The sequence below is a fragment of the Gymnoscopelus microlampas genome (genome assembly GCF_963454915.1).
Source record: "Gymnoscopelus microlampas genome assembly, chromosome: 5".
NCBI classification, from domain to species: Eukaryota; Metazoa; Chordata; class Actinopteri; order Myctophiformes; family Myctophidae; genus Gymnoscopelus; species Gymnoscopelus microlampas.
This window is the reverse complement of record NC_139942.1, coordinates 13,276,023-13,295,111: the sequence shown is the minus strand read 5'-3', so window position 1 is coordinate 13,295,111 and position 19,089 is coordinate 13,276,023. Positions and strand designations below refer to the sequence as shown.

Sequence of the window (19,089 nt, the reverse complement as noted above, 5' to 3'; positions counted from 1 at the left end):
AAGAAAAACAGGTATGAATTGTGCGTGCTGTAACATCTGTTATGTGTACAGTTTGTACTTCAGTAACCAGCATCTTTTCTGTCCAGGACCTTGTTCAGAGAATTACTGGCAGAGACCAGAACATTTGGCTGGGTTTGACTGACGGACAGAGAGAAGGAGTCTGGATGTGGGTAGATGGAACCCCACTAACCACACCAACGTAAGACTTTACCTTACGTTTAACTGTTTTTTATTTCAACCAACATTTTAACTATATTTCACATATTTGCTGCCTTTGTCTAAATGATAATTATTTCGATTTACTATCACTATCCAGTTAATTTGTAACTACTATCTAGAATATAATTTGAGGTCATGAATAACAAACAAAATATTTAGAGGGGAAAACAGCATTGTAATGTAACAGTACTAGAGGTCAGGGCGCCCTACGGGCGCCCTTCCCGCTATTTCCCTAGCCAACAAAATCGTTGGATACAAATGAAAACATCGCGAACCCCTTTGAAAGAGCCGTTGTAAAGATTGTGTCATTTATGGCTCATGTGTATATTATATTTATTTAAAAAATATATTTAAACATGTATGTATTCATATGTCATACTAGTATGTATATGTATATTGTAGATATAATGTATATGTTAAATATGTGTTATGTACTGTAATACAGCATATGACATTATGATATAATAATGTAGTATTATATTTGATGTTATATAATATATAACATCCTTAATACAATATTTATCATAGCATAAGATATAATATGCTGAGGGTGCTGCAGCACCCCTGGTAGTGGGGAGTCCGCTCCGTGTGTCTGGCTCTGTCTGTCAATCCGGCGAACAGCCTTTTCACATGTTGAAGCGCAAGGGGGCGGGGGGAGGGGTGGGGAGAGAGTCAAGGCACAGACTACTGTGTTGTTGACAGACAACGGATGCACGCTTATGAGAAACAACACAAAGAAAACCTGGCAAAACAGTTGCGTGCATTAGCGCAAGATGAGGATAAAGGACACATTCAGTCTAAATGTCCAGTTTGCTAATTCACAACGACTGTGCAAAATAATCCCCACACCAAGAGAGTAAAAAAAGAAAAAAATGTTTCAGTCATTATTCAGTCCGACTTCACTGTGTAGCCTATAGTAGCCTTTTCATAAATGATGTTAGTACTTAGGCTGTCCTGAAAGTTTATGATATGTAGACAAATGTAAAGTTTCAAATACAAAAGTAGTAGTAGTAGGCGAGAATTAGCAAGCTGGACATTTAGACTGAATGTTTCCTTTATCGGCATCTTGTCTTCCATAATGTTGCGCTAATGCACGCAACTGTTTTGCCAGGTTTTATTTTTGTTGTTTGTCATAAGCGTGCATCCGTTGTCCGTCACCAGCACAGTAGTCTGTGCCTTGACTTCAACATGGGAAAAGGCTGTTTGCTTCAAGCGAATCCCCCCCCACACACACACACGCGCGCGCGCACACACACACACACACACAGGAATGTGTGTGGAGAAATGAGCGCTGTTTTTGTGTGTTTGCGACAACAGTGCATGCGGACACACGGAGGGTGAGTTGGATGCGTCACGCGCACGCGCGCACACACAGATGTGAAAGTAATGGCTTAACAAGTGAAAGAAAGATAAAAACATAATGACCTGTTGCTGCTGCTGGCCGAGAGAAAGACAGAGACTGTGTGTGTGTGTGTGTGTGTGTGTGTGTGTGTGTGTGTGTGTGTGTGTGTGTGTGTGTGTGTGTGCGTGCGTGCGTGCGTGCGTGCGCGCGCGCGCGCGCGTGAGTGTCTTTCTTTCTTTCTCTCTGTCTCCCCCTCTATTAGATGTCAGCTAATTTTAACTTAGATGAATTGTATCCCTATGTTATTGGTCACAAATTAACATCAGCAGCCTAAGTTAGTATAGGTGTTTCTAGCTAGAATATGGGATTTTATAAATCGTATTATTAATTAGGGCACATATATATGTTTCTTATAGCAAAAGATGACTACGATAATTGAAGTAGTCTGTGAATTATGAAGGCAAATACAAAAAGTGTTACTTTTGTCTCCGGTCTCCCCTACACATTGGCCCTGTTGGGGGGGGGGGGGGGACTGTTTCTTATTGGCTTTTCATGTCTTTGGTCGTATTCTGGTTCGTCTTCATGTCGTAAAATCGGGGCGTTTTGAGAATATTTAAGGGCGTGTTATTTAAATGACGCTCGTTTCAGCCGTGACATTTATCAACGCTGGGACCAAGTGTAAGCTCGGATCAGCTGTGTAGGATGCGTTGATAAATGTGACTTCGACGTTGGTGTACGGCCGGATATATGGAAAAATATACGCCGGTTTATACGCTGCGTTGATAAATGAGGGCCAGTATGTCTATTCAGTTGATTTAGATACCTGATGAAGGTCAGTTTACCAAAATGTTTTCTGTTAAATAATGTTTTGTAAGTGAATAGTGTGCAGGACCAGTTCTTTTGACTCTAACCTGGCTGCTCTCTCCTACACACCCGTCCTTTCTAAGTAGGTGTGAAAAAGACATTAGACTTTAGGTAAACCATTTATACAAATACCGTAACTTATTCTACAAATTATGTCCACATTAATTATCTTAGACAGTAACTTACCTTGGACAAAACACATGAATAAGATAGTTGCTAGGATGAGAAATGGTACTTCTATAATGTGGGAAATGGTTGATACAAACTGAACCAAACAGGGGATTCAGGCTTTAATATTGTCCAATCTTGATTATTTTCCAACATTATGATCTAGTGCTACAATGGATAAAATAAAGACATTATAAATGTACAAAACAGAGCAGTGGGTTTAGGTTCTGAATACAGAACTAATGCTGTTGTAATGCATAATTGTCTAGCTTGGATATTTGTTAAAAACACATTACTCTGTTCATTAATTCTGCAAAGACTCATTTATTTTGTATAATACATGTTTACTCTACCATACATGAAAGGAGGATATTTCACCTTTCCAAAAGCAAGATCAGACAAACTCAATTAAATAAACATGGCATGCTGAGCTATGCATAAATGGAATCTAGAAATATCAGAAATATCACACAAGAAAATGGTAAATTTGTATTTTAAAATAGATTAAAACAGCATATTTGACTAGGAATTAATCATTACTCATGTCACTATGTTTTAGGGTGTAAGTTGTTATGTAACACTGTCACAATGAAAAGTTGTTTGTGGTCTCCAGGAAGAATAGCTGCTGTTACTGTATGCTGCAGCTGATGGTGCATAAAAACAAAACATTTTTATTTTCCTTAGATGTCATAAATCTTCATTCAGGTTGTGGATTAGCTTCGGCTGTGATGCAGATGACCCTCGTTTCCATGATGATGCAGATTGGTCTGTGCTCGTGTACAACTCAAAGCCTGATATATACATGGTTGAAAATAGCAGATCTACAAGCTCTAGGGGGTCCTCAGAGTTACTACAGGGGGCCGCCAAATCTTTGTGTGATTGGAAACTTTATTATTATTATTATTATTTATTTTTTTACATTAACCACTTGAACCCTAGAATCCCTATCCTGAGGGGAACATTAGCAGAAAATAGCCGATCTACAAGAGCAGACTAAGTACAGAGTTAAAGGTCAAGTATATTAATTAAGGGTTTATAAGTGGTTAAATGTCTGAAAATATTCATTAACATGAATCCAAAATATACAAAAAGATGTGTAAATAAACAAAACCATAAATGTATCCAACACTGATGACAGTGCTGTCAAACAAGTCTATAAAGGTATCTATGAAATCTATGAAAAGTTTAATCTGCAACATATTTTTATACAATATGTAGTGAAGGGGTCCCTGCTGAATCAAAAACGTTGAAGACCCCATGGTCTAAATGGTTAAAATGGAGCTTTCTGGATGGACAGGAAGTTCAGTTCCTCAACTGTGATGTCATGACATCGTCAGTTACATCAGAGTTAGAGGAGATGTGACTGGAAATGCAACTACTGTACTTTAAACCATTTTATCAACTGAAGAGTCATTATGTAACTACTGTGTGATATGTATACCTTTTTTCAGAACTTTTTTGTCTTCATGTTTTCTATAATACAGCTTTTCTGAAGAAAAAACAAATACTACTGTATTACTGTATCATGTTGTTTTCTTGCTGTATTGTCAACTGTCCATTACCGCACCAACCCATAACCCATACAATATAGCTAACACCAATGGAATGGTTGTAGTTGGTCTACCTGCTCTTCTATTGAGACATTACATGTCTCAATACATTTATTCCCTGGTGTGGAGTAGGACACTACTGGTTGCTGGAGGTACTGAATAACACTGCATAAAACTAACTCTAAAGTGCTCTCTGTTATAAATCAACAGAGACAATTTCAGCACCCAGGTTATGACATGAAAGTAATGGATTGTAGCTTTAATGATGCACACACAAATAGTTTCTTCTCTACGTTTTAATATCATATTATAGAGAAACATTTTTGTCAATTACACAAAAGGTTTAATTAGTTGAAGATCACTCCATGTACATGACAACACAATGGCCCAATCCAATTGAATTTTGCATCTATCACTTATATAATATACGGTGTAAATGGACAATTGACAAGATTGTGCTTAATGATTAACAAATAAGTAACAAATAAAATAAAGACATTTCATGACTCAATGTTTTCCAGTTAATCATCATTATTTTAGTACAACAAATACTCATAACTTAGGATGGGGAAAAACATGCATTTTGTTCTACTTCTTTCAAATGACTGTCACACCAGTTGCTTTAAAAACAAAAAAAAAGAATCACGAAGTCCAGGCACGTTAATGGACTTTTACATTAATAATCCAGTAATAACTGATGTACTGTCTCCCTCAGGGTATCCCTTCCCTCAAACAACAAAATATGTTTTTAAATCCTTACACTGGCTCCCTGTGTGTCAAATAATTGGTTGGTCTATAAAGCTTTAAATGGTTTAGGGACAAAATATATTTCTGATCTTGTACGATATCATGAACCATCAGGACCTCTCAGGTCATCTGGGAAAGGTCTGCTTTCTGTTCCTACAACCACAAATAAACGTGGGGAAGCAGCATTTAGTTTTTATGCTCCACATACCTGGAACAAACTCCTAGAAAACTGCAGGTCTGGTGACACTCTTATTTATTTTAAAACACAACTAAAGGCCTTTCTGTTTGCTGCTGCCTTTGATTGAGTTATTTTTCTCTTTTCTTTTCTCCTCTGCACGGTAGCGGTATCTATATACATTTGTACTCATATTGTTTTGTGCATCCTAATGTCATTGTGTAATTGTATTATTCTGTTTCCTTTGCTTGATATTCTGTGTAAAGCACATTGAATTGCCTTGTTGTTGAAATGTGCTATATAAATACAATTGCCATGCCTTGCCTTGCTTCTTTAACTTTAAAAATAACTCTGGTATTTGATATAGTATGTTGTGGTTGTTTGTGGCCCATTCACAGTCTACTCTACATGTCCTTCAAGCTATCAATAGCTTGCTCTTTTGTATGTTCCCGCCATTCTTTAGGGATTTCTCCACTGCCTTCAAATTTTTTGCCATAACGATCCTCCAGATCCTTTTGAAATCGACAGACAAACCATTTCCAGTATGTCAGTTTTGATTCATCAGGGGTAATTCTCCAGTTAGCATAGTCTGGACCAGCTGTCCGATACCCTTTGTATGGAAAGCTCTCCCCTGGATTTCCTCGAGGGAAGAAGATTAAATCACTAGCAACATCTGTTGTACAGAAAGAAATGCAAAGTTCCACTGTGTTTGTCCAGTGCCATCCAGTGATTCCAGACGGACGATGAAAAGGGACAATGTGATCATCTGGACTGTGATTCTCAAGGGTGTTGGTACAAATGGCTTTACAGAAAGGACACTGTACCCAGCAACACCTGCACAGTTGGTCGATAAGAATGCTATCTGGTTTCTCTCGGGCATCCACCATTTTGAATGAGAGGCCGTCCAGATCTGCCTTCATGGAATCAAAGCCTTTTTGAATCTCCCCTTTAAGAAAGTCAAAGTCAAAGCTATCTGTGTCATTGAAATTACCAACCCAGTTGGTAGCAGTAAATCTTAGGTAACCTTTTACCTGACTGGAAAACTCCTCCAGCCACATGTCAGTGTTTTTGTGTTGATTCAGAGACTTGAACTTTGCTGTCGCGTCATTCAGTGCTTGATTCAGACGCCTGACTATGTCCTCCACATTCTTCTTCATGATACAGCGTACTTCGTTGTCATTGTGTGAAATGTATTTCTTAACATTTTCTTCTATAAATGTCTCTACGTGTTTCCTTGGATTGCTGATGTAGTTCACATAACTGCTAAACTTTTCTTGCTCTGCTAGTGATTTTAACACATGTTTCTCCAAGTCCCTCCTATTCCCACTGAAGGGAGGGTATCCACATTTCATCTGTCCAGCCAAGTCAATGGCAGTCTTGTCACATACAGCTTGAATTGTAGACACTTTAACTTCACTGCAAAGTAATCCACTAAGCACAGCAGCCAATGAGCTACCTTTACAATAGCTTTTGAATACGTTATAGTATTGGTCCTTTTTGTTTTCCAAATAAGCGAGTGCATCATTGTTCTTTTTGAATTCTTTGTGAGACTCTAAAAGCCAACTTTTTGCAATGTCAAATACATGAAGTAGAAGTTCAACTGTGAACTCAGTTTTAAGGACATATTCATCTCCCATTCCAAACTTTTTCACTTTGGTTTGGACCATATTTGCTACTTCATACAAGTAACTGATATCATAACCTGTAGTGTTAACAGGTTTGGCCTTAATTAAGGCATTGGATTTGACCTCAACCTCATCAATGAATGTTTTTATCTGTTGAACATATTCCTGAGGAAGTGTGTGATTAGCCGAGGTGAGTTTATTTTTTAAGTGAGTTGCAGCTTGTCCAAAATGTTGTAGAAAAGTTTTATCAGCATTGTCTTTTTTGATTATGTTTACATAATCATAATAATTTGCAATTTTTGATATTTTTTTGTAATCTTGTTTGCATTTTGCTATGACATTCGGCAGTGTTCCACTGAAATTCTCTTTAAGGACAGAATCAATATCGTCATGAATGTTGATCTCCTTTATGGGATGAATATTAGCAGTGAAGTCAGAAACCCACTTTTTCCAAACAATGTTGAATTCCTCTGCAAGTGCCTTTTCATCCTTTCCTGTTTCTTTTAATTTGTGGGCAAGCTCTTGGCTCTTTTTTATTAGCTTGTTCTCATAATCTGTCTTCTTGTCATCCAGCATTTTTCGAGCATTTCTTTGTTGAATGATTTTCTCTAGCTTCTGTTTAGCTCCTTTCACCTGATCATTGTGGAAATTCTCAATGTTGATTTCAAATCGTCCTTTCCATTGTAACAGTGTATCTTTAACACTGTTATCGTCAAAGTGCTTTTTCATTTTTTCGTCCACCTCTTTTCGGCTCTTATTAATGCCTTTGACAAGATCATGGTGGTCAATTTTGGTCAATGGTGGTCTTTCATTTTCAATTCTGATGAAAAGTTGGTTTTCAGTTGTCAACATTGATTGCCTTAAATCCCAGGTCCATCTCCCGTACTCTTTTTCAAGTTTTCTGTACAGTGCAATTTCCTGTGTGTTTTTGAAACTGAAAACAAAGTTTTCATTGAGCAGGGCATCCCAAAGGTCTTTAATGGCGCTGTTGAATTCTGATAGTGTCAATCCATTAGACTTAGATGCTTTTGAGAGGATTGTGTTCTTCAGCTCTTGGATGCTCTCACTATAACCTGGGTTTGGAGGGGCCATGGGTGGATTGCCTTCCCACAGCTGAGAAATGTATTTCACATCTGTTTCTACATCAAATGCAATGACATCACTGAATAACTTTGCAGCAGAACCTTCCTCTTTGGCAGCTACTGTAACTCGGTCATCTCATCAAGTTGTTCTTGTAGACGTCTCTTTCCCACCTTGTTTTTGTCACCAGCTTCAATAGCTGTAACATTCTGGTGAACGAACACACAACTTGGAGACAGTTTAACCTGTGTCATTCTCATGCAGGCCTGAACAGCAATATGAAGAACATCTTGCATATCAGCTGGATTCTCTCCAAAGATGTTGATCAAAGTCATGTTTCCCAGGCCAATGACAAATGTTGCCAATTCATTGTCATGGTGACGAGTGTCCTGCCCTGCCAGCTCAGGAGCACGCAGTCCTTCAGTGTCCACAACCAGGACATAGTCAAATTTGAAGTCTTTCTGGATCTCCTCTGACACTTTCACTAGCTGCATGAAAGCCCCTCTAGTGCACCTGCCAGCACTTACTGCAAACTTCAAGCCAAACATTGCATTCAGCATTGTAGATTTCCCACTGCTCTGAATGCCTAAAACTGACAAAACAAAAACTTTCTTGTCTCCGAGTGTTTTGATGACCTCACCTAGAACACTTGTGATCCATGTTAAAGGCACATGAGCTGCATCTCCATCCATCAGTTCCACTGGCTGTCCTGCTATCATAAGCTCTGCAGCCAGCTTAGGGTAATGAGACAAGTTCTCTCTATTACTAAAACATGCACAGGCTTCATAGATTTGTCCTATTTCTCTCAGGATGTGCTCAACTCCAACAGTTGCTGACTGTAGTTTATCTGAAATGTCCTCCAACTCCTTTTGCTTCTTCTTCAGCAGCGGTGATGTGTCCTGCTCTTTCTTCTTTTTCAAAGCCAAGACCTCAGACCACTTTTTATCATATTCCTTGTTGATTTCAGAGAGTTTATCTGTGAAGACGTTATCCAGAAAGAATTCAATCCATTTTAGGAAGTAGAGTTTTTCATTCAATTTTGGAGATTGCAGGTTTTTAATAAACATCTGCATCAGCTCACTGGATGGTTTTTCACATTGTTCCTGTCTAATTTGTGTCATCTTCTTTTCTTTTTCAGATTTGTCCTTCTCAAGGTCTCCGCTGAGGTGGTACAGCTCTTTATTCACTCTACACCACTCATGCCACAAGTGCCCATGACGTGGTAGAAATGTGTCTTTGATCTTTGACAGCTCTGTTCTTTCAAGTAAATGAACAATCTTCGTAGCAGCAGATTTTCCTTTTTTGCATTCAGGGTCTTCTTCATCTGTTTTGATCCCAGAAGCATTTCCCATGCTTTCAAGTTGGAAGGATGCTTTTGATGTTGACAATATGTTTCTAATGATTCGGTTCAATTCTTCAGCCACATCTGACTGACTTCTATCCTTCACACCCATTGTATACTTTCCTAGTTTTATCTGTTTTGCAACAGAGTCATTATCAGCAAGGAGACAAATGAGAGGTTTTGGACCCTTAAAAAGGTCTGACACCATTGTCATACTTTTGTCACCTCTTCCCAGAGTAGGTAAAAGGACAACATTGACTGAAGCCTTATCGATCAGTATGTTACGCTGTTTTTCAAGTGATAGGGCATCTCCATGAAGATTACAGAAGGCAACACAGTCAGAGAAAGCATCATTTGTTTTTCCAGCCGGGAAGTACCAGGCAATCTCTGCCATACCATCTATCAGGCAGTGAGATTTGGTGGCACCTGGACGATTCCTATGAAAGAACGTGCTGTGACGGTCATTGATCAAGGTATTCATCAGCTGAGATTTAGATGATGACACTGAGCCAAGTCGGAAAAATGACACCATAGGTGTCTCAGCTTGGCAAATAGGCAAGTTCCTACATGTAATGGCACCTGAATTATCAGTTACATTCCAACTTTTTCTTATTTGCCTAAATGTCCACAAAGGACACTGGATGTCCCTTGTGAATGGGTCAGGCACAAGCAAAGGTAAGGCATATTGACACTGTGATAATTTGGTGATCATGTTCTGCCTGAGAAAGCTATCTGAGCAGTGAAACACAGCCATCTGAACATCCATTGGATGGACATGACAATGCTTAATACTCTGATCAGTGTTTACATTGGCCATGCTTAGAATATCAAATAAACTTTCTTCTGTGGCAACCATGTCAGAATCTGGATTGTCTTTTAAATGGTCTTCTTCTGTACTTGCTACTGTTACTGGAATGTACCTGGCTCTATGGTCTAGCATCAACAACTTCTGAAGGAATGCATGAGCTACATCTCTCTCAGTTATCTCATGAGGCTTTTTTATGGAAGGACCTATTTTCAGAAAGTCAGCAGTTGACAACTTAACTTGATAGTTGTGTTCGAGGTTAAGTCTGCAAAGCAGTTCATTAAATTCTCTTGAACGTTCGACTTCTGGGCTGATCTTTTCAGAAATGTTCACATATTGCAGTCCGTGGCCGACCTTTAAAATGAGCAAAAAAATAAAAAAGTATGTTAATACAATCTGATATGGAGCAGAAAGCCCTGAATGTCTTGTGACACCAAATACAGTTAGTTATCTTACCTCAGCCGTGTTCTTGATGCTAACTTCATCGGAGGAACCTATTTGTATAAACAAATACAGGTTAAACCATTACAGTAAACTCAATGCTGTGTTGTTTAAATATAATTAGTCATAACAAATGTTTCCCTGAAAGTAAGTGTAATAAACTTTGAGGTGTTCAGTCACAAGTTTACTGGTTCTAATAAGCTTTCAGTATGTTCACTTGTGAGAATGTGTTCTATGTCCATAACTTCATCTCTGAGCTTCCAGCATCAACAGCTTTGAGGTATAATAATAATTATTATAATAATAATAATAAGGGTAATAATAATAATAATAATAAGGGTAATACTAATAATAATAATAATAATAATAATAATATGAATTTCCATTCTTATGAATGCTAGCCAGTGGATACTGGCTGTAACTTTAGTTGTAAGCCCCTTTACTGTGTTGCATTATTATATTTGCATTGTTGCTTGCAGTCATATAATTGCTTGGAATGATTTAAGCCATTGTATATATTGTGAGTGAAGAAATAGCTGTTGTTGGTCTATGAAACTGAATAGCACTGTATAGACTGTGTTGTATAGGCATGGACTGCAGCCTTTGAGCAATAGGTGTAAGATGGACTCGATATGATACACAGTTTCTAAGCTCAAATGATTAAGATTGGGTTTAATCATGGCTTGAATACAGTATGTGGTGTGTGCATGTATGTGCACGCACACAGGGGTGGGGGGCTCTGGAGCTTCAGTGCCCAGGGGCCCCCAGGGGTGTTAATCAAGCCCTGTGTAGAAGGTTTTGTGCAGATTGATCAAACCCCCCAAGACAAGTTAGAATTTAACTGATATAATTCAAAATGGTGGGAGATCTAAAGGTCAGAGGTCAAAAGTCAAAGAGGTTAAGTTGTTCGCCATGAGGAGACATATGTGTATTGAAGTTTCATGGTATAGCTCACACAGGGTATGAGTTATACCGGTTCAAAGTTTGCATTTTCAATTGAGTGCTATAGCAGCACCCTTTGGCCAATGGTAGAGGGTTTTGTGTCTTCGCCATTTGACATAGCCCTCTACCATATTGCAGAGTTTCGTTAAAAAAACAACTGCATGGTTAGGCAAATACTAAAACGCCGGAAGAATAATAGAACCAACAAAAACAATAGGGGACCACGGCACTACGTGCTTGGCCCCCTAATGATAATGATACCTCATCAAGCATTGAAATATTGAAGGACAATAAAAGCTCACCTCTTTGTGGATCCTTCAAGATGCCAGCACCATCCTGTTGAACACAGTCATGTTATTTCATTTCAACAACATGCACAGTATGGTATTGTACAGTATGAGCTCTCACCATCATTATAGCTGATGATTAGTAGTTGTTCAAATAATTGCGAGAACATATAAACAAATTTACTTTTTGGGCTTTGTAAACAAAACAGGGTCGCCCGGCGTAAAGCTCCTGGCGCTGGACCTCCAGGTGTTCCATGGTGGGCATGAGCGCCAGGCCCTCGGCCGTGCGCCACAGAAGGGTTACACCACACAGGTCGATCAGCGAGCCGTCCACCAGTTCCTGAGACTCACTGTCCACCTGGACGGAGAACATAAGATTTGGTTGATGTTTTTTGTAGACAAGAATGCAAATATATATGATGAACATAAATTTGAACATGCTTTGTCCAAAGCATAAAACTAAACAGAAGAAGCTTGAGAGCTTATTTCCATTTTGTGGTACTTTGAGTGCTTGTGCAAATGTGTTTGGGGGAGGGTACAGACATACAGTACATAGAAATACAAATAAATGAATCAATCAAGATTAATACATTTATACAATTCAATTTCTATAATACAACTAAAATGGCAAAACCCAATGGGTACATGGGTTATAACTCAATAAATTGATGGTTAGGCCTAGCTGATATTAACCCCATGAACCCGAGCATTCCTATTCTGGGAATGTCATAATAGGCCAACATTCGATCAAAATAGGCCAAAGGATTTGGTGTAGAGGGGAAGAGGGAGGGGACAAACTATAGACCCCTGGAGGACCCCAGTCAATTAAGTATAGGGTTTAAATTAAACCAACATGCAAATATCAAATGTACATACAGAGAATGTAATAAGGGTCTCTTGGACCCCCTGACCTGACCCCCTGACCCCAACACAAACTAAAATAGGAAATACATGCAAAATATTTACACTACTCATATTTACACTTACACTACTAAGCTTATTTTCATGCCAATATATCTGTTGAAATGTCCCATTCCGATTTCTTAATAATAATAATAATAATAATTATAATTTTAACATTAATAATAATAATAATATTAGCATGAATAATAATAATAATAATAATATGGCACACAACACCCACCAAGCAACACGCTTGGCTTATTCTAATTTCACGTTCAGCAAGGGCGTACAAGTCACAAGATGAATCAAAATTTGCATGTTGCGCAAATCAGCGATGCAGAGTAACACTTTTATCATTATGTGATCTTCTACCAGGGTCATGTGTGTATTTATGTATGAGACACTGGGTGATGCTCCAAAGCTAACTTTATTGCAAAACTTATTTTCTTTGGATTCTGAACTCAGCCCAGCACCTGGTTATTAGTGAATGGATGTGTGTGCTTTATCGTTTGCTTCTTTATTTATGTATGGCAAAAAGGGAGGCATGTGGTGCACTAAATCGTCAGAACGGAAGTTTGTGTGACCGTCTGATTTCTGTATCTTTGATTTCGCACAATGACGTGCACTGCCAACTATTCTAGATTTATTTTGTTTTGATCATTTGTCTGTGCACGTGTACTCTTTGTTGTGAACATGTATACTGTATATAGTCCTCACCATTTTCCCCCGTTGCTGATCCCAGGAGGTCTTCCGGAGGGTGAAGGTGTTGCCGCACACCGAGATCTCCCTCCACAGGCCGGGCTTGGAGTCCTGAGTGAAGCCATGGTGCGGGTGCATCACCAGCACGCCGTTGGTGGTCAGTCCGTCCATCTGTCCATCAGGCGTCTTCCATTTAACTGAGTTCTCCTGCAGGGGGAGGAAGGTGGTGAAAGAATCCTCAGATTTTTTACCAAAGTAAAAGCAGCAATACCACAAAATACTATGTTACAACAAGTAAAAGTACTGTATTTAAATATTTACTTTTAATACAAAAGCATCGGCATTGAAATACGTGTACTTATAGTAAGGAGAAGTACCAAACTTTTTTCAAAAGTAGCAGATCTAAAAGCTCACAACACATCACATTGCAACGCGCTGTAATTGCCTATTTTCCAGGTTTTCATTTTGAATGCATTTGTTCATAACGGATGAATCAATATCAAACTAGAAAAAGTGCTCCTCGGAGCACAAGTCTCCGCCAGGTCAGGTAGATTATTGTGGCCTCCTGGTGGCGCTATAATAGGCCAATGTGAAAAGGGTGGCATTTCTTCTTAGGCCTTGCACGACAATCGGACACTGCATTCATGATTTGAGGCATTTTGTTCCAAAAATGTGGTTTGCTAAATTAGACCTGCTGGTGGCGCTATAACAGGCCAATGTGAAAAGGATGGCATTTCTTCCTGGGCCAAGTGGGAATCTCTGTGGAAAATGTCATGGAAATCGCATGCTGCGTTCATGATTTGAGGCATTTTGTTCAAAATGAACCAATCCTGCAAACTTTGGAAGCCAATCAGGATGGAATATGGAAAATCAGACAGATCCGTGTTGATCACATGACTATAGAGATACTGTGTAACGATTTGCGTGTTTTTTGGACAAAATCTGTAGGAGTAATAGCAAAAAATGTGTTTTGCAAAAGTCGGCCTCATGGTGGCGCTATGACAGGCTGATCTGAAAAATGTGGGGCAGAGGTTCTGCTTGTGGCATCAAAGGGGTGTGTGTGTGCAGTTTCACAGCGACCGGGCCAACGGTGGCGGAGATTAGCTGGTCGCAGACAGACGGACGGACACACGGACACACGGACGGACGGACGGAGGGTAAAACATACTCTCTCGCCAAGCCTTCGGCCTGGCGGAGACAACAAGTTATGATTCCCTGCACAGTCATACAAACACAATTGTGTATGAGACATTTCATCTGACATTTCATAACCTACATCCAGGAAGATGTTCTTGGAGGAGTCGAAGCCGCCGGCATAGATGTGCGCGGCATAGGGCGGGCTCCTCTGGCAGATGATGCGGCAGGACTGGCTGTCGGGCACTGTGTCCGTCACCACAAAGTCAATGGGACTCTCCGTGGACCGCCCAATCTGTTATAGACAAACACACAAGGGGTTGCACATTATTTTGGGGATGTCATGTCATTATAGTTACTCATTATAGGAGGGTGGCGATAGCTGAATGGGTATTGAGGCTGCCTTGGAAACAAAAGGTCCCAGGGTTGATTCCTAGCAGGACACTTAACCCTGCTTATCCGCCAATCAGGAGAGAAGACAATTATTCATCAGCTTCAAATGTTCCAGTTCCAATATTGTTTAGTTGTTTTCACTAAAGAGCTGGAGAGACCGGATTCTTACTGAACAAACACTCTATAACTATCAGAATACAGCATTTTTAATGATCAATCAATCGACTGTGTTCCACCTTGGATCAGTGGCAACTAGACTGAAAGAACGAGCCGAATCGATGGTCTTGAAGGGCGGATCCAAACCCAGCCGCCCGGATTCATGCGGCGCTTCCTATTGCTTCACCAATCTATGCCCCCCCCCCCCATTTGTGCTGACGTCACCAAATTTAGAGCAACATCCCTCTGCACTCTGATTGGTTAGGAGATAACAAGGTCCTAAGACCATCGTTCCTGCATGGCTCGCCCAGCCTTTTTTTCTTTTGTAACAAAACAAAAGGCATAGGTTTCCGAGGCTAGTGGCAACTAACGTAGCATACTTTAAGTTCCTATTCATTGATATATGTATTGGTTATATTTTCAATACAATCTTAGCGTTTTGGCAATTATGTGGGGGCCCACTAGCAATATCCTCACGGCCAACATGGTTCTGAATCACTGGTTTATATAGTGCAAAGCATAATGTATGCATGTTGGATCCTACAGACCTGAAACATGTCCGTATTGCTGTCAGGACCGTATTCCACCACCACCATGGAGGCTTGGGAGAGAGTGTAGGATATGCTGTGCTGGTCCATGATGCTGATAGCCTATGGAACACAGAGAAGTTCACTGTTAGAAACATCCAGTGGTGGAAAGTAACTAAGTACATTTACTTAAATACTGTACTTAAGTAAAATGTTGAGGTATTTGTACTTTACTTGAGTATTTCCAATTTCCAATACTTTTACTTCTACTCCACTACATCTCAGAGGCGAATATTGTACTTTTACTCCACTACAATTATTTGCAGGTCTTAGGTGGAAATCAAGTAATAACGCCACCATCTTATGCACAATCACTATTTTACAAGTCACGCTGAACTCAAACACTTAAGACTTGTCAGCATAGCAAAAGTTTTCTTTTGCTAATATAATATGCTAATACTTTTGAACTTTTACTCAAGTAAGAAAGTATGTTTTACACTGTGGTTTTGTTACTTTTACTAAAGTCCCAAATCTGAGTACTTCTTCCACCACTGATTGTACCTTTGCTGCCTCTGGAGTGCCGTCCATGTGTACAGTGCTTGGTTTCACACCGTTGGCCGTGGCTCTCTGGCACAAAGCAAAGTGGCTTTTTGTCCTGGCCTCGTCCCCGTTGGGCAGGAAGCCATCGTACCTGTGAAGAGAAGATGAAACAGTGGTGGGAGCGCTGTGGTTAATAAAGTAAGTTTGTGACAAGTTTAGTTTGGTTTCAAATCTTTGGAACAGCAAGTATGCGTGGGCAGTGTTGTAATATGGAGCTTCATGGCAAAGAGTCATAGGATCAACCTGGCCAGGTTATATGATGTACAGTACATAGATTATAACACTTTGTGTTTGGCCTGCGAGGTTACGTCTGCCAACATTTCCACAAGTCCCCATTTGTTTATTTTCACTGACAACGCTTCTTCTTTGAACTTATGTGGCACACTTTTTACCACTTAACCACTTATTTCTTGCATTTTTTGCACAACCAGAGCTGGCAGTAAACACAAGCAGAGTTCACTGTGGTTTTACCCACCATGGTGGCTGGTAAACCGACAAGTTAATACTGATCCCTGACTCTTGCCCTTAAACTAGCCATCTGTCTCTACACTATACAATTCCCACTCAAACTACAACATGGTCACTGTCGGGTGGAAACCTGACATGTCCCAAACCCTATTTTTTCAGTATAAATGAATCTATAGTTATTATTAAGTCACAAGTTCTTGTCAATAACCAACACACAAACTTAACCACTTTCACTTTCCAACATTTTACAAAATAGCGAAAACAACCGATCAACAAATTCACAATGGGAGCCCTGTGAGCTTGTAGATTGGCTATTTTAACGACAGTAATGAATGTAAAACCTACACACTGCATTTATTTGCTTGAGTAGTCAAATTTGGTCAAAGCAAAACCACTGTCACCTGCAAGGTTCACTTTTTTTGTTTTCTTCAGAACTTTTAATCTATTTGAAGCCAACAACTGACAAAATAAGAATATTGATAGCTTCATTGATGTAAGGGACGGTTATTATTTTCTTCATTTTTTTTGTTTCGTTTTTACTAAAAAGGAATTGAAATCCCCTCGATTAAGGTGGAATTAGTCACAAATGCCAATCAGTAGTTGAAGGTCAATGTAAGCATTCCAGTAAACCAAAGACAAACACATATCACTTACAACCCTTTAAAGTCTAACTCTAGACGATGCTGTACAAGAGCCATGTGTGTTTTAGCAAAACCACTGAGCACATTCACACAATGGCCATTTAGCTCTTATTGTACAGTACGTCACCAAGTGATGAGTGACCAAATGATGACTGGCATGACCGCAGTGGGAACATGGTCAATAGGCTCTATGCACAGCAACTGTATTGGAAAGACATTGGGCGGCTTTCTTAATTCTTTCATAGGTGTACCAATGATTCTAATGAATGCTCCGTTCCATTTAGTGTAGCACAGATATGTCAAACTTTTTTATTTCAAAATCCCCCCCTAACTTTCAGAGTTATCAGCACCCGGACACTGGAAGGAATTGGCAGCTGTGCATAGAGCTTATTCAATGAATATTAATAAATGAACGTTTCATACCCCAGGACAATGAGCTCCCCATATTTGACTGGGCCTTTGATGGAGGCCGGTGAGCAGGACATATTTTCTTGCCACTGCGACATCGGTGCTTCCTTCCGAGGAAGGGTGGTGCAGTGCTCTCCGATAGCGAATCACTCTGTCACCTGCTTCAAAGTCTAGTGGTTGTTGCTGTCCTTTACGCCACACTTAACCTGCAGACATCACAGGAAAAACACGTGTTAGGTTTAATTCTAAAATGAGGCATTCTCTCTTTAACCACTTAAGCCCTGTTTATACTTCAGTGTACGGCAAAAATAGCCTAAATCTTCACGCCCACACCGCACCAAATCCCGAAGCTTGTTAATCTAAATATTTATTTTTCAATATTATGAAAATGTTTGAAAATGTCCCTCTACAAATAGGGACGTCACATTTAAAGTGGTTAATACAAGTGTCACTTTTATAAAATTCTGATGTAGGTCGATCTAAAACCCAACTGTAGATACTTTTGCAGTTATTGTGGTTGTTACTTTAAAATTGACATACCACAATTATTCAGCAATAAGCATTCTGTAAGATCTTCAGATATCACCCCCACAAACATAGACAAATTGGAATGAATCGGAATTATGTATATAAACGGAAAATTGGAGGCAGACTAAACAAGCTAACCAATGTTGCAGATGCGGACAGATATCTGTTAGTTTAAGTGGAAGTACTCTGATTTTTTACGTAGGTAAAAGTATCAAAACCACAATGTAGAAATACTCTGTATTATAGTAGTATAAGTAAAAGTCCTGTATTCAAAATTGTACTCAGTACAAAAGTATTGGCATCAAAATATACTTTTATCAAAAGTATAAAACTCAAAATATTTCAAAGGTAGCAGATCAACAAGCTCACAATGCGTCACAACGCGAGGTGTTGTGAGCTTGAAGATCTGTAATAATACATCTAAATCTACAAAGTAACTTTTAAATAAAATGTTCAAATAATTGAGTAAAAAGTACAATATTGCCAAACCGGCCTGACACACAAGAGACATGTGGATTGTGTGAGCTAGTATAGCCTATAGACGCACTAGCAACAATGTTTAGTTTGTATTTCAGACAAAAAAATCAGAAGCAACGCCTGCAGTGAAGCTCTACATTTACTTACATTAAATAACTGCTGAAATAAATACAAGTTCACTGAGGTGTGTGTGTGTGTGTGTGTGTGTGTGTGTGTGTGTGTGTGTGTGTGTGTGTGTGTGTGTGTGTGTGTGTGTGTGTGTGTGTGTGTGTGTGTGTGTGTGTGTGTGTGTGTGTGTACATACGAAACAACACAAAACAATTACTTAAATGGCAAAAGGAAAAACCCAAGACAATTCTTTTCTTACTTACTTGACTTATCTTGAGTAGTATATCCAACAACGGCTGGGTAGAAGAAACTAACAGCTTCTCAAAAGTAAGTTTTGTAGTAATTATATATATATATATATATATTGTAGTAACAGCTCATCCGTTTGGTCAAGTCCTCAAGCCGCAATGTCTGAACTGAGGTTCATGAAGTGCTATTTATATGTGCTGCTCTCTCTTTC

General features: G+C 39.3%; 3 protein-coding genes and 1 pseudogene across 6 annotated transcripts in view; 2 read left to right on the top strand and 2 right to left on the bottom strand.

The window, feature by feature from the left end:
* The window catches only part of LOC311046270 (uncharacterized protein), a 249,409-nt gene that overhangs the window by 37,610 nt on the left and 192,710 nt on the right, over positions 1-19,089 (top strand). The window lies entirely within an intron of this gene.
* Positions 1-19,089, top strand: part of LOC311045925 (C-type lectin domain family 17, member A-like) — a gene marked incomplete at its 5' end in the record, with an annotated part of 158,061 nt that overhangs the window by 10,256 nt on the left and 128,716 nt on the right. The window lies entirely within an intron of this gene.
* Positions 5,470-10,175, bottom strand: LOC311045936 (interferon-induced very large GTPase 1-like; annotated as a pseudogene). The gene is made up of 2 exons: positions 7,030-10,175; positions 5,470-6,441 (listed from the first exon to the last, which is right to left on the bottom strand). The product of its transcript is annotated as an interferon-induced very large GTPase 1-like (transcript).
* Positions 10,365-17,614, bottom strand: LOC311045935 (E3 ubiquitin-protein ligase pellino homolog 1-like; the record flags this gene model as incomplete). The annotated part of the gene is made up of 8 exons (XM_084058008.1): positions 10,365-10,411; positions 11,603-11,636; positions 11,772-11,945; positions 13,208-13,396; positions 14,466-14,618; positions 15,421-15,522; positions 15,961-16,090; positions 17,532-17,614. 8 exons carry the CDS (start codon positions 17,612-17,614, stop codon positions 10,365-10,367), a joined length of 912 nt encoding a protein of 303 aa, XP_083914134.1.